Raw genomic sequence first — 16,241 nt, 5'->3', positions numbered from 1 at the left:
CAATTCAGTCAACAGTAAATGTGCACAGAGGGACCCATCTAAAATCCCTCGGGCACTGCTAAAAGTAAGAAAGCGTCCTGAGGTTTGTTCAAACCCAGAATGGATCGCTGCTTTTCTTAACACAAGTCATTAAAATAAAGTAGTTTGATGGAGGCAAAGAGGATGGAAACGTGTTTTGTTCCATGAATAAAAGACAAACGGCAGTGACAAGGTTTAGATCATATCAAGTAATGAATTATTAATGCAATAATCAGTATTCAGACACTCTGAATTACTGAATTGATGCTGACACAAAAGGAGATGTGATGGCAAAAGTTTTTCTTTTCCCTGTCATGACTCTTCACAAGGCTTCACAAGTTATCAGTCCAACAGAAAGCAGCCTCACTGATGTAGAAGTGGCAAAAGAAATATCTGGGAGACGGTTTCTGTTTTATCTTCTGGGACAATTGCGCATAGTCATGGCAACTAATTTTAGCAGGTGACCAGATGAATACAATCTGTCTTTGTCTGTTTACCAGGTCAGTGGTAGGCTGAATTTATTACTACTATAACTGTAGGAAAGTTGATGGTTATCATAACATGCATATGTGCTTGTTAGCGGTATTCATAAAACATGCAACAAATGAAAATTCCCAAACGCATCTCCTCCGCTGCTTGTTGGACTCGACAACAGGCGCCACACGCACACATGCAGCCGAGAAAGTGAAACTCATAACATCCCATATACATGCCATAAAAGAGGACATATTACCAGTTTGCATACATTTTGGTTGCAAAGTGTCTGCCAACGGAGGAAACACATCAAACTCTTCTTCGAGAATCCGTCTGGCAGATCAACGTACGGATCCGGTTTGTAACTTGAATTCCTTATGAAAAAAACTTGAACGTTTATACATCAATTAATAAATGCATTATCCACATCCCAGCTCTTGGCTACATCTGCATCGTCTGTCTGTTTGTTCACCTCTGACTTGCGCACACACACACACACACACACACGCACGCACGCACGCACGCACACACACACACACACACACAACTGTCGCGGCTCGGCTGCTGAAACAAGTGTGTATGAGTGAGTTTAAGGTTCAGACAGGATCCATCAAGCTGAGCTGTCACACATCTCTGGTAAACTGGCAACTAATTTGATGATCATATAGATCAATTCAGAAGACATTTCCTACCATTTTCAAAATTTTACAAATTAGCAGATTCATTCATAATTCATCATTAATTGCAGCTGGATACAACACAGTTCAAAAGAGCTCCACCTCAACCAACTGCAGCAGTAAAATCCTGTTGAAGTTCATTTTATCTGAAAATAGTCATATTAATTGTAAAATACAGTATACCATCAGAGTTCAAATGACCCAGGGGCTGTTGGAGGGGAGCCTTGTTTTCCAGTGCACACCACAACTAAACATGTCAGATGCACGTGCACATGGAAGTGTGGAGCAAATGTTCTCTCTCTTTCTCTCCGGTTGGCCACCGCTTCACTTTTCATGTCATATCCCCCCCCCCCCCCCCCCCCCAAAAAAAAAAAAAAAGTTTTATTTACAACCACTAAAAGCAGGCAGGCAACCAAATGAAGTGACATCTATCTGTCTCGGTGAAAAGAATTTAAGTGGCAACGTAAACGTGGTGATTTGAGTGCCGCGTCACCGTGCACGGATGGCCACAGCAGGAATAGACTCAGCATTGTGATTATTAGACAAAATGTTCGAAAACTGGTACGTAAGGAGCAAATTAACACACAACATTGACATTTTCCTACTATTATTATTTAGTTCAGCAACCTTGTGCAGAACATCTGAATCTATAGCCTGTAACTACGAAAATGGGCGATGTTTTAGAGGTCCACCTAAATCTCTCAAAGTAAGCTTTTAGAGGACCTGAGCTCCACACATCAGTAGACCCTGATATTTTCTGAGGTGGTTATTGTACTGTGAAAAACTCGTGCCATCGCAATCCTACTGGCAATACAGTCTGTTATTTCAAAATGTACAGTTGACATGTGCCTCTATAGGATTTGAATTGATTAATTTTATTAGAGTCACGCATAAATAACATACCAAGCATAAATAGGCTGACAAGACACCATTAATGACAAAAAGTAGAACCTGAACAACAACCCAAATTTCAAGTGATTCTAAATACATAACCCATCCTCACATTTTTTTCAAAACTGTAGCAAAAAAATTGCTAACTTAGATATGTTTAATTCATCACAATAAGGACAACAACAAAAAAGATACATTTTTGAACAACTCAGACCAGCTCCTCTCACCTGACTCCCGCCAGTGTTTTGATTTCTTACATCCTACACGCGGCTGCGGGTAATATTAGAAGTGCAAAGTCTTCCTTCAGCCCGTTAAAAATGTATCTTTGATAGTGTTTCAGTGTGTTCAGGATAGAAAACTTTGTGCCGCCACCAATTAACGCAGGTGGAGACACGGGGGGAGTCGCATGCCAAAATGGTACCAAAATTACACGGAATAAACATCTCCAGCTGCTCCGCTCAGCCCACTTCGGCACCAGCATGTTCCTCTGGAGGCAGAAAAGTACCAAACAGGCACACGCGTAGTGAAATGGATGGCCAGAAGGAATTGGCATTACATTCACACCTCTTTATTCATGCGTGAAACAGGAAACTAAGACTATTGCAAGGGACAGCATCATCTGTTTCTCCAGCATCTAAACTTCAAACATAGAGTTTACTGTTATCATTACCCACTGCTGTAATGGTGTTTGGCATATGGCGTCGGGTTTGTCCTCGAGACCGTGTTTTCAGCGGAGTACAGTAATTAGAAGCAGTGCATAATCTACATGCAGTGGTGATTTCCAGGCCCTTTACAAGCCTCGCGTAAACATGCAATTAAATCGCTTTGTTGAAATGTTTGACTTTGCCCAAGGGTTGTGTGGACATTTTTTTTTTTCTCCCCAGAACAAAAGACGCAACTTTAACAATAGACGTTTGTAGTCCCAGTTCAGTTCATTTGAATGTTGTGGCTCTGGAGTCGGACCGCTCGAGGTTTTTTGTTGTCTTAACTGCATTTTCTTGTAAAGACCGCCTGTTTGAATCTCTCCCCTGAGCTGCTCCTGAGCAGCAGAATACAAACTGTGGACAATCACATTACACACACTGCTGCACCTTGTGCTGTGCTCTATCCACTCACTGTGAAATGTGCTGCTACTCCTGTTTGTCTTTTTTTTTTTTTTTGGTGGGTGGGGTGGTGAGGGGGAGGGGGGTATTTACCTTGATTCCTACCACTCACTCTGATTTTAATCTGAGTTGTGTTGATCAACCAGTTCTATTTTAATAGTCATTTTAAGTTCAAGCTGGCAGTCTCACTGCTTCACAGCTGCACCCTCACTTTTTTATCCACTGATCTGGTGTTGAGTGTTGAAGGTGCTTTCTCTGTACCTGCAGTCTTTATTCTGTCACATTATCAGTCAGATCAGACAAAAGATTGTCATATTTTTCCTCAAACAAATACAATGAAAATCTGATCTAATTTTGTAAAATGACAGTTGATATTTGTCTTTTTTTCAAACAGTTCCACGTTTTATTGAATTGATTGTAATTGGGGGTTGCAGATGGTGCAATCAATTGCAATAAACCTAGTAAAATCAAGACGTTATATGGTTCACTTTGTGGACCAGTCACTCCAAGATGACTGGTTCCTGTGGTTATGTGTTTTTCTATATCACAGATTTGTCCCACAGTCCAGTGAATAGTAAGTGACTGTAAGAGTTGTAAGTGAGCACATGTTTGAAATACTTGTACTCAAACATTTATATGCTATGCTTCTTCACACACTTCCCTATATTTCAGAGTAATGGGATGCACTTTTTTGCTCCACTAAATTCATTTGATAGATAGTATTACAAGTTACATTTCCTGTTAAGACTTTACATATAATAAACTTATGCATTGTTAAACCACTGGTTTCCACCCATTTTAGCTTTGGACCCTTTCAGCAGTTTAATCAAAGAGTGATTCAAACTTCTCAAGCTGATTTATTGATGTTTTTTAAGGACCAAAGGCTTTAAAAAAAAAGTTCAACAAAAAATCAAATAAAAGAAGAATTTTCATAGCAGCAAATTATTCTAATCACGTTGTTCGGCGACAGAACCACTCATACTTTTGATACACTTTGGAGAAAACACTTTGCACTTTTATGTTTTGATTTTGAATTCAGAGCTTCTCATTAAAATGGAGTATTATATTACTTGTATGTAATTTCAGGACATTAATAGTTCTTTCACGAGACTGATGAGAGACTATAAATGATCCTTAAATGTGCCGTACGTCTGCCCGTAATTCATTTCCAAAGATGGAGGAATGATGGTGCATATTCAGGTTTAAAGTTCAGATAAAATCAGGAAAACACCCCTTAAACATCACTATGAAATGTGACTTTTGAAACTCATTTCAAAATTGTCATTTGTGTACATTCAGACACTTTGTGGTTTACATTTATCAAGAACAGAGGCTGAGTCTGAGGAGCAGTGCAGGGGAGCATTTGGGTGTTGCAAACAAAGCCATTTCGAATATCAATAAAAGCAGCCGGAGTCAGTAGAAAGTGTGGTGCAGTTTTTTCTAACTTGCCAGCGAGTTGAGAGGCTGAATCATCGTTAGCAAACTGACGAGCCAGTTTGATAGTGCGCCGGGTCCTGAGAGCATTGAGGGCTTTGTTGAGCTAAGCTCTCGCCAGATTGTGTTTTCTCTCTTCCCATTCCTGTGAATCTTCCTCTGTTTATTAAGCCAAGCATTGTGATAGTACAATGATCTGCTTTGGTAAGCAGGCTACCACACAGAGGAGGATACAGGAGTAGACTGTGTAGGCGTCAAAACTATTGCTCAAATGTCTGAAAGCCTCGCTGTCTGTAGTGGAGCCTTTCAGATCCACCTCCAGATTGCGTATAGTCGTGGTGTTATGTTGGCATGATATTTGTTAAGAAGCGCCAACAGTAGTTTGTAAAAATGTGTGAAATGTACCTTTTAATTGTATTTTTTTTTTTTTACTACCTCTGGCATTAGACAAGCCAGTCAGCTCTTTCTTATGTCATGAATTGTATCAAAGAAGTTAAATGTGAAGCAAAACCCAGTATTTTTTTTTCTTTATTTCTCAAAAGGTTTCTCTTTATAACTTGCCTACAGGTATTTCCAATGTGTCTCAGGGAAAAAAACTCACATGTCATGTTGAAATCCAGAAAGTCCACAGACTGCTGAGTGTCGGACTGCAGTGCCGGCTCAGGTCTGAGGCTGCTGGCTGTCTCTGGTGGGACTGGAAGTTGCTGACCTACATCTGCTGACATTTCCAAATCCCCAACCCTTCGCTGTGAGCCGTCCCAACTCGTGCCTACTCAATGATGATTCTCTCCTGACTTGTTAACTGTCACATATAAAGTCAATTTTTATTTCTAGTGGGGTTTTTATTCTCATTTGCCAGGGGGTGAGGAATTCATTTCTGTCCATTACTCCAAGCTGCTGCTGTCTGGATGTCTCTGCTTCACCGTGCTACTGTACCAGGGGTATTGTCTTTTAAGAACTGTAACAGTGTCTTGACTGGATATGTCTTCCTGTTTATGATCACAGAGGACCCAGAACCTTACTTTAGCTTGAGGTTCAAAGCAGTCTCCATATTTTAGTCTTGTTCCATTTTTCAGTTCATGTAACAGTGTACATTGTTAAGTTGTGGCTCTTTTGTAAGGTTGTGTGTCCCTACTTTACATCTAATAGTCAATAATGTAATCTATTGATAGTTTAATTGTTTTGTTAAAGTCAACAATATGATCAGGCGTTGTGTCGTTTTGGTGCACTCTGGAAGCACTACGCCTGTGGAGGTGACGCGGGTATAGAACCACAAAGCCCAAATATGGAGATGGTCGGGTTTCAAAACATAACGTAACACAAGACATTGGACTTTACACAGGACACCTCTGTTCGTTTCCTGTTTCAAAGCGGTAGTTGTCGTTTCTATGAGGCACGAGTGGTCTACGACATCAACCTCGTGTTTATTAGTGTAACCATGACGACGACAGACTGCTGCTCTTGTCCCAAACAAAACGAATGTTTCTTTTACCCCTGATTGCAACAATCACCCGAACAACCTGTTTACAATTGAATCAAAGATCCTTTATTTAAACCCTGATCTTTCTGCAACGTTAACAAAGTTGATTTTGTACCTACATCCAACCAAACAACGGTGACTCTCGTACTCGGACGAGACAAACGACCTTCATGGTGGTTCAGATTGAAGGAACCATACATATGTACAATCAACTCGAAGCCATCTTATAAATGGTAACTTTGCTCTTTTTTTTTTAAACTTTTGGCCTTTAATCATGATTGCAAGCAATGCTTCCTATCAATGTAATCAGGGGTGATGTTATCTCGTCACAGTGTGCAACAGCAGTAGCCCTGCTGTATCCTCTCAGCCTCTCAGCGAAGCAGCGACAGCAGGGAGGTGCAGCACAGCAGAATGCAGTTGGAGCAGCTCAATGCTTGTGCAGCAGAATGCAGCTCAGTGTCATTGTGAATAATAAACACATACCTGTCACACGTGTTATTTATGTGCAATTTTCTTTCCCCCTTCTGCCGACATTGGACACACAGCAGTGCCACATGCCTGTGTGTTAATCTGACCAAATCAGCTTCAGCAGACCATATTTTGTTTTCCAATTACCTGCTGACAGAACTCTGTTCACACCGCCGTGACCAATTTACAGACTCTGTGTTCAAGCAATATATTTCTAGCGCAAACAGCTTATTTTCTACTGTATTACTAATTCTGGGTATTGTAGATGGTTGTGTGCATTCGCTTACTGCATCAATGTAAAACCGAAGACTGTGGCTATACCATGATTAAAAATGTAGCCAAAATGTGTTGCATCCTTTTAAGGGTAAAACTTTATACCACTGTCATCATGCTCCAACGTCCACACGCGGTGTGTCTCCAAAATCCTCTGTGCATGTGCTGATGGCTTCTGATACAAGATGATGAGCTGAAAATGAATTTTTCTATTTAATTTATACAGGAGGGCAATAAGCAAATGAAGGCTGGTATGATGAACACATACCAGCTGGTATGAACAGCAGAAATGTAATTAGTAAAATGTGCTGCACCGGTAAATATCTCCGTTAAATGCCAAAGACCCCTGCATGTGTAATTTGTAGCCAAAGCTGTTTTCCTGGGCTCCCGAATTTATTGACATTAATAAACTGCAATGCATATATCTTTTCCAAAGCTACCTGGCAGAAATGCATATCTGGGAACTACCAATAAATAATGCATATCGACAAAATCCCATACAGAGGCTGAGCAGTTAGTGATCCACATAAAAAAGAAATAGCATCTCCAGACTACTCTCTGGAACAGAAAAAAATAAATCATATTTAATAGTCTCTGGAGAAGTTGGAAAAATGGTGGAATTCCCCCTAAAAACAAACCGAAGCGATGGTTTTCTCTCCGCCCCTTCTGCCACGTGCTCCCAGATCTGATGACCCTTAAAAGGTTTAAGAGGTTTAAGAAAAATGGCCGACACAGTTACATACATGCAAAGCCATTAAGACGGACACCACGTCTGTCTTAATGGCTTCACATGTATGTAACTGGCAATGGCAAAATGTCTTCACAATAATATAAACTTAAAAGCTTGCCATGAATTATTGAGCTGCTGCAGTGCTTTCACATTTTCAGCAAACAACCACAAAATAATTACTTTTAAAGTGCTGCTTGAGCACATAAGGGGCACACTGGTGGTTCTCATACTGTGCAACAGGCAAACCATGACCTCTCTCTTAACCTCTTCTATCATAATAGACATAATTGTCTGAGTTGTTGACTGTGTGTGTCTCGTCTCTTTTTTTTCCTCAGAATAACCACCACTGCTGCTTGCATGATGGACTTGAGGAGGTACCCTCTTGATGAGCAGAACTGCACCCTGGAAATTGAAAGCTGTGAGTAATGCAGATGAAAACACACCTTGGTGACCACTTTATCGCTGACAACAAACACATCAACCTTCAAATGTTTACTGGTTGATCACCACCTTAAAATCACTGCAGGTTACCTCTAACAATTACATGTAGTTACAGTTGTACATCAGTGAACTGTTTGGGATCCATATGTGTCATTTGTCACGTGTTTTACCGCCAGAGTTGATTATTGCCTTGAGAAATAAAGAAAAGAAATCACAGTGTGTGATGATCTACATCGATCAGTTCCCCCTCAGTGTGACTGATGGACAGGGCCACTCCTGGAACTTTCAATGCTAACGGCAAAACAATAACATTAACTCGACCTTCGATATGTCATGCCTGAACAGATGAATACAGTTTAATACTAGCTCTGCCCACCACGTCCACATAGACACTTTAATGAATATGTGATATAAAATGGGACATGTAAATGATAATCAATATGTCAGTAACTAGAAAGTAATAATTAGATATTGGGTAGGTGACATTAGCACCTGATTCACAGTTCATTAGGAATGATTCATTTAGAAAGTGATCAGTACCAAGATGTCTGGCTCAATGAGTTGTTCTCAAATACAGGCACTTATCATTATCTGCTCTATCTTCAGGGGATTTGTATCTGACGTTTTGGGATATATTTGTATTTGCTTTCTTGCTGAATTAGATGAGAAGATGTGGGGCCAGTTTCACAGTCATGTTTTAGTTGCATCTATAATGCTAGACCAGAATCAGTTTTGCTCTTACATTACTTTAAAGTGAGTTAGACAGTGTCACCAAAAAAAGGAATGTCTGACTTATTTAAAACCTACTGTGTATGCCCCCATACACAAAAATTTCCCCTTGGGGATTAATAAAGTATATACCTACCTACCTACCTACAGGGAAAGGATTTTTCCTAGTATGCCCGATGGCCTGTACACCAAACAGGCCCTGTGAGAACAGGCCCAGGGACTCAAGGAGTCAAGGGGTCCCTGGTGTTTACCTGCAAAATGTTCTACAGAGACACAAAAAAAAACGTACTTTGCTAAGCAGCTGGATTTGAGCCTGATATCACAAATCGATCATGACTTCTCAGGACAGTTCTGTGTAGCAAACCATCTGGTGCCAGTTACCAAACGACCAAAGTAAAACTCAAAGCAACCAACAAGCATGCGCCAACCACAAAAGGATGCAAAACAACCATAAACAGATGTAAAACGGATACATATAAATACAAACAACTAAAGCATGTGCAGAAAGACCAGGAAACGTCACAAAACAGCCACATTGAGATGCACCTCCAAATAACACCTTTTTTTTTCTGTTGCATCAGTCAATGAATCCTGCAAACTAATTGTGTTAGTGGTAACTTAGTATGCCAAAACAATTGTCATAAGGCAAAACTTAATTTTTTTCCTTTGACAAAGTGAATTTAACCATAAAACCTCATTACTGCCTCATGTTACCTGTGCTCACTTCCTGGCTATCATTAGACTCAGCCTCTCCCTGTTGGCTCGGTGGGCTGCTGTCAGCGCCAGGACTCGTGGCCGTGAGGGTGGGAGAATGCTCGTAGAAGCATCACTGTTGACCCCATAAACTCAGCTTTTTCCTCAAAGACAGAGGCAACTGCCCAGCACATATTCTTAGCATAATTGAAGCTTTCCCTGTTGTCTACCTCCTGGTTTATTTGTTTGTTTTATGACAATCTTTTACCATTTTTATATCTTTTTTTTTTAAACATAAATGATGATTAAATGGGCTCTTCAGGGATCTAGTGGTGTATTTCCATGAAGGTGGTTAATTCTCAAGAAAAAAAAAATCTGAGGCTGAGATATTCTGACTTTCATTTCCTTTTATGGCTATAAATTGTTGAAGCCTTAATTTCCCATATTGCAGCACTTTTTCTGTGATCTACCGAGTAAATTTCATGTTTTAAAGCTCACTCTCTTTTAAATTCAAAAGATCCTCAAATATATTATACGGTGTAGTACCCCATATGAGTAGCAATCCTACATTTAATATAAAATTGATAGAGCTCCATATGGAGGAAACAAGGAAAAATGCAGACACTGTCTCATACAGTAAAATGTTTTAATTTATAGTTCCCATCATATTTTCCAAACCCTTCAATTTAGATAAATCATTTTTCAGGAGTAAAATATGCTTGTGGTGTAATTAAAAATTGTATTTGCCTGATCATTTTCATTGACCGCTCCATCAATCAAACCCACTTGCTCAATACACCAGATATTTTGTGGTTCTTGTTGTTCGAGATAAAACTGCCGAGTGTTTATCCTCGGGGACTTCAGTAAGCAATGAAATATGGATAGGCCATGAATTAAAAAGTTGCAAGAATATCTGCTGTAGACGCCCGTGGAATGCTATGCACCAGCGAATAATGCACATTAACCATCGGTTTGATTGATTTGGCAGGCAGTTGTTTCAATTTCATGGACAATGTCACATTTCCGTAACCTATAACCTCAGAGAGATTTAATGGTAATGAATCCTGGTGCCTTAGTGAGTTAATGCCATCCAGGTCTGGACGTGGGGTAGTAGATTGTGAAATGCGGTAACACTTCCCTAACTGAGAAATGGCTCTGCAGTGAATGCATACCAGCCTGTTGACATAAATCTACTGCTGTGGTCACTTTCAATTGCACTGCCGGTTGAGGATGTGTGGGAGCGTCATACTCAAAGACACATGCTCATGAATATGCATGCAGGTAGTAATGCATGCAGTGGTACAGCTCCATAGGAGTCTGAACAGTAAAGCATCTGAATGGGGGCTGACACATTTAAATCGTGGGCAGAAATGTTTTCCTCTGATGGAGTTTTTTATTAGTTTGTTTAGTTCTGTCGGAAAAATGTCTTCCTTTACCCACTCTCCTCCCACTGTTTCACTACAGTGCAGCTTTTACTTGAATAACACAATCATAGATTTAATAAATTGGGACATGATGCCATATAATAACAGAATGAATGTGTTACTTTCACATGTTGATGGTATTTAAGTTCAGAATGTCTGTTGCGAACTCTGTACTTTCACAGATTTTGTTCATGGATAACTTTGTGATAACTTCTTAAAAAATAACTTGTATTTGTACAACCTGACTTACCCAACACTTAGCACTCAGTTCAAGTTTGCAAAGACAAAAAATATATATCTCGATCAGTATTTTACAGATCCATTTTAAGGGGTTTTCTACCGGGAAGTTTGCAGAAAGTCTGACATTACAACTCAAAAAATAAATCCTGGGAAATACTGGCAATAATGAATGAATATTCAATCACCATAACAGTTTTGACAAATGTCACTCTCATCACTTTGCTTTGCAGCTCCAAATGGTTAAAGTGTATAGGAGATACATAAAGGCAAGCAAGTCTGTGATGGTTTACAGAAAACAAAACAAAAGGATCCATGGCCCCAACATAAGTGTATTTATGAAAAAAAAACATGTTTATGTTCAATATAAATGGTTACACATTTCTTTGGTCATTAAAAAGAAATGAAAAATGTCTTAAAATTTCACTGTAATAAAAAAAACTTGTAGATTGTTGAAAGTCTATTTTTATACATCCTAATTGGAGGCTCAAATTTAAAAATGATACCAAAAAAAAGGCTTATATGTGTGGTCAGATGAAAAGGAAATAATTGATAATTGATACAAATAATTGAAAACAATGTAATTAAGTTTCCGATGTTTTTTTCTCTTGATGAGACCATTAAAGGGTTACAGTTATCGAAATGAAACCATTTAGGATGAAGTGAAGTATTCGTACAAAGTAATAAGTCAACAAATAAAGATATAAAGACCACTACTGCATGCAGCTCAGCTCAGAATCAATTTAAAGCAACACAGAAGCAAGTGTTTAATTTGTCAAAGTGACGCTCACTCATTATCCAAACTCATGTAAGAGACTTAAAATAGAAACATTGTGAACTTTAATGGTTGTTTCTTTATCACGCTGGTCATCTCTTCAAATGCTCCATGTTTTATTTCTCTCTCATTTGCTCTGACCTTGACACAGACGGATATACCACGGATGACATCGTGTTCTTCTGGCAAGGGGGAGACAACGCTGTGACGGGCGTTGACAAGCTAGAGTTACCTCAGTTCTCCATCGTGGACATCCGGTTGGTGTCCAGGGAGGTCCGGTTCACCACAGGTAAGGCCGATTCAGACCCAATTACAGTCTGCATAAAAGTGATTATAACACGTTCCATAAAAACCTCTGCCTCTGTTTCCCCCACTGTGAGTTCTGCGAGTGCCGGCATCAGTAAATACGTCATTGTCTCTGTGGGGAATATAATTATATCTGGTCAGGCAGAAAGACAATTTCCTTTTCAGGGGGGCAGATTGTAGGTAGCCATTTTCACATATTTCTAAAACGTTAACAGAAAAAATGAAATCACCACTGAAGTATGAAAGTCACATAGTTAGTTTTTATTGTCAATAACTTCACTAATTCAGTGATGTATTTCATCATCAGTGTTTTAGAATTAGAATTACTTAAACTAAAAGATGAGCACAACAAATGTACAGAAATTTGGTTTGTTTATACTTTTACATCAACCTCACTACCTTTCATAGGGACATGCTTTAATTGGTTTTGTACTATCGACAGCTAATAAGTCCGTTATTTTCCAAATGGACTTTTAACATGCTAAATGTGATACACCTGGATACTTTGGTGCATTACTTGATTGAATCACCTAAAACTATTTACAGTAGAATGACAAATATGGTAGATGGTAGTATGTAATGGTTTGACATTGCACCATCTGAAACAACTGATTGTTTGCTATGTTTACTGTTTTAGTATGTTTACAATTTGATATTGCAAATTTTCTTTTGCAGCTCAGTTATTTGCTTCATTCCTAAAAAATCAGATGAAAAATTTGATAACACTGAAGTTTGAATGTGAACTATGAAGCAGCAATCAGGAGTCAGTTAGCTTAGCTTAGCACAAGCAGTGGGAAATAGCTAGTTTTTGTCCAAAAGTAAACAAAAATACCTATCAGCACATGTACAATTTAGTTATTAACATAATATAGTTTGTTTAATTTGCACAAAAAGTATAAAAATGACAGCTGGTTATGTGCTGGACTATTTCTTAACTTCCTGTGTTATCGCCAGGATGTTTCCAGGCAACCAAGGATGAGATATAATGTGTTAATTAGTGAGCCTCAGATTGTTAGTTAATTTTATTGTTAAGTGTTTTTTTATTTCATCTGTGAAAAGAGCCGAGCTCGTCACTCTCTGTGTTTCCAGTCTTTTAGTTAAGCTAAGCTAACATTTTCCCGGCTCTGTGATTCATGTTCAACATACGAACGGATGAGTTGCATCGATCTTTCAGCGAAGAAAGTAATGCTGAGCGTTTTATTGACAACGATCTAAATGTGACTTCAGACATGCTACAAATGTGTTTGGAATTTACAGCCTTTGTGTGAATGTACTATTAATCTTATTTCATCGAATCCAGGGTACCCCTAAGCAACCGCACAACCCCCCCCCCCCCCCAAAAAAAAAAAGACAAAAGTAAAATGTATGAATAATTCTCATGTTAGACTTTAATGAAATCTGAGAACATTTGTTGCCACCATTAATCTGACATGTACTTGGGAGATCTAAGTCGTCTGCCTCACATTTGATAAAGTATGTATGCTAAGGTATTGATTCATTAAAAGATTTACAGGAACCTGGAGATGATGAGGTCATTCATCACGGTGTGTTCCCCACAGCAAATAGCTTTTTAGATTAAAACCATCAGGCTTATCTGAAGCAATTCGAAATAAAACTGTTGTTAGAATACAATACTGAACTATATTTAGAACAATCTGTAGAGTTTCCGGCCTCATAAAGTAGAGAGCACAGAGATCCTGCCTTGATGTTTGTATTGCGTTCGGCGTCAGCATTGTGTTGTTGTGGTAGTTTGAATTAAAGTGCAATCAAAAGAGCCGTTCATTTCTCGGCACAACCAGCAGATGTTGTCCTGCAAAATTTACAATGAATAGCAATACGCTTCGCGGCAACATATATTCCGCTTCCCCTTTCTCTGTATAGGCACGGGCTGCAATTACCCACCTTTAAAATGCCCTTTTGGTAATGTTTGGAGGACAGAGAAAGTGTGAGAAAAAAAAGCAGAGCAGCTCACTGTGACAATTCTCAGAGGGATGCTGGAGCTGCCTGCTGAGATAGGGGGTTGCAGAAAAATCTGCCGTGTTTGCGACTTTCTGCCATGTTTAATTGGAATCGAACTTGTCCCTGGAAAGGAATCCATCGCTTTGGGGAAATTAAGTGCTCCATCTGAACAAATGGAGAAATGACTACCCCTACGCGTTGTCAAAGTGCAGACTTTGGAACTCTTTAAGTTGTGCCAACGGTCCCCCCCCCCCCCCGTTCCTTTTGTAAAAAAAAAAAATGTCCCACTGATGTTTTTTTTTCACTTTTGCCCTGAACTATCACTCCATCCTTTCTCCTTACAGGTTCATATCCGAGGCTTTCACTGAGTTTCAGGATTAAGAGGAACATTGGATATTTCATCTTGCAGACATATATGCCCTCCATCTTGATCACCATCCTCTCCTGGGTCTCCTTCTGGATCAATTACGATGCCTCTGCAGCGCGGGTGGCCCTGGGTAAGACACAGCCCCCGCTGCATTATTAAACCTCTGACTGTTCCCCATTCAAATTAATTTGTTGTCAGTGGAACAAACAACATACAGCTGTCACACATGTTAAATGTTTGCATTTGATGGCACGTGATGCAGAATTATCAGCTCTTTTTTGGATTCGGGGAAGATTCAGTTTGGCGGTTTCCTGAATCACCAAATAAATACAACAAAGAGGCTACAACTAACATCAGTTATTTCAATGTAGACTTATTGCTTCTGGGATGTTTCTTTTGCTTCTGGTTCCCACAAATTCACTAATGCTGTGTAAACCCTCAAAAGCAGAAACAATGGTGTACAACAGAGTGATTAGAAGTGTTTTAAAGTAAGAGCACTTACTGCATTTAATCAATCGTGACTCATATAAAATGTATCCCAATCAATTAGTAGTACGCTGAATGTCACAAAAGAGACTCTCCACTGCCTCTACTCATGACTTTAATGACATTTATCCATTTAATGATCCAATTTATGTCTGAATTATTGTGGGTCCAAATATTAATAATATAATAATAAGAGCCGTGTGCACAAAACAACCACATACGAGCAGTATTTAAGGCTTTTGGCTCTACGGAGCAGTCATGTAACTTCAAAGTGAACTTGATTCTTGTTCAAAGCAAAAACCTAGTCAGCATTTTTGAACAAAAACTTGAGGTAATATGTAAATAACTTGACAGATGTAAACAATAACATGGTCTTTTTTTCCTCATATTGTCATTCGTGTTATTTAATATGTGGAATCGTTCTTTAAATGAAAGGCTGAAGAGCAACTTTTAAACCTTCTTTGTATATTGTGTGTCGGTACAATTGGTTTGATGAGGACTGTTAAATATTATGCATTATATTGTAAAATTACAGCAATGGTGGAATGTGACTTCTTACTCAACAACTGTACTTACTGAACGTAGACTTCCGCTCATCTCCTCTGTTATTCTTCAGAGATAAATATACACGTATCACAGAATTGCGGTACAAGTATTTTTACAGTGCAGTTCAGTAATCTTCTTCCGCCCCTTTACTACAGTAGTAAGTTGAATATACAGTAAATGTGAAGTGTAAATATGTGATGAAAGACATGATAACTTCTGATTGGTGTCTTTCTGTTTTTGTGTGTGCCGCTGTACCTCAGGTGTGACAACGGTGCTTACCATGACCACAATTAACACCCACCTTAGGGAGACTCTCCCAAAGATTCCGTATGTGAAAGCCATCGACGTCTACCTCATGGGCTGTTTTGTGTTTGTGTTCCTGGCCCTGCTTGAATATGCCTTTGTAAATTACGTGTTCTTTGGCCGGGGCCCTGCGCAACAGAAGAAAATCAATGAGAGGCTGAACAAAGCCAACAACGAGCGCACAAGATACGAAGAGAAGCGCCTGAGGGAACAGGTTTGCATCTTCATCCGCCGCCTCTCTCTCTCTCTCTCTCTCTCTCTCTCTCTCTCTCTCTCTCTCTTTTTTTTTCTTTTTTTTTACTCCACTTCTACTGTGTCAGTCAGAGTTCAAGTACAAAACAACTATGTTGTGCACATAAGATTTCCAGCCATAGTCATTTTATCCAAAGACACGTATATATATATATATATATATATATATATATAT

General features: G+C 39.2%; 1 protein-coding gene across 2 annotated transcripts in view; it reads left to right on the top strand.

Moving 5' to 3' along the window:
- gabrb4 (gamma-aminobutyric acid type A receptor subunit beta4) overlaps positions 1-16,241 on the top strand; it is a 60,117-nt gene that overhangs the window by 36,227 nt on the left and 7,649 nt on the right. For both annotated transcript variants that reach the window (XM_069700636.1, XM_069700635.1), the window contains exons 5-8: positions 7,884-7,966; positions 11,999-12,136; positions 14,457-14,609; positions 15,772-16,028. In XM_069700636.1, coding sequence (XP_069556737.1) covers positions 7,884-7,966; positions 11,999-12,136; positions 14,457-14,609; positions 15,772-16,028 — 631 coding nt within the window. The remainder of the gene's footprint in view (positions 1-7,883; positions 7,967-11,998; positions 12,137-14,456; positions 14,610-15,771; positions 16,029-16,241) is intronic.

This window comes from Brachyistius frenatus, unplaced genomic scaffold (genome assembly GCF_029030835.1).
Source record: "Brachyistius frenatus isolate BFR_SWC_R1_liver_20210118 unplaced genomic scaffold, ASM2903083v1 Contig_34, whole genome shotgun sequence".
Classification (NCBI taxonomy): Eukaryota; Metazoa; Chordata; class Actinopteri; family Embiotocidae; genus Brachyistius; species Brachyistius frenatus.
Note: the sequence above shows the minus strand (reverse complement) of the source record. Positions and strands in the feature narration are given on the sequence as shown.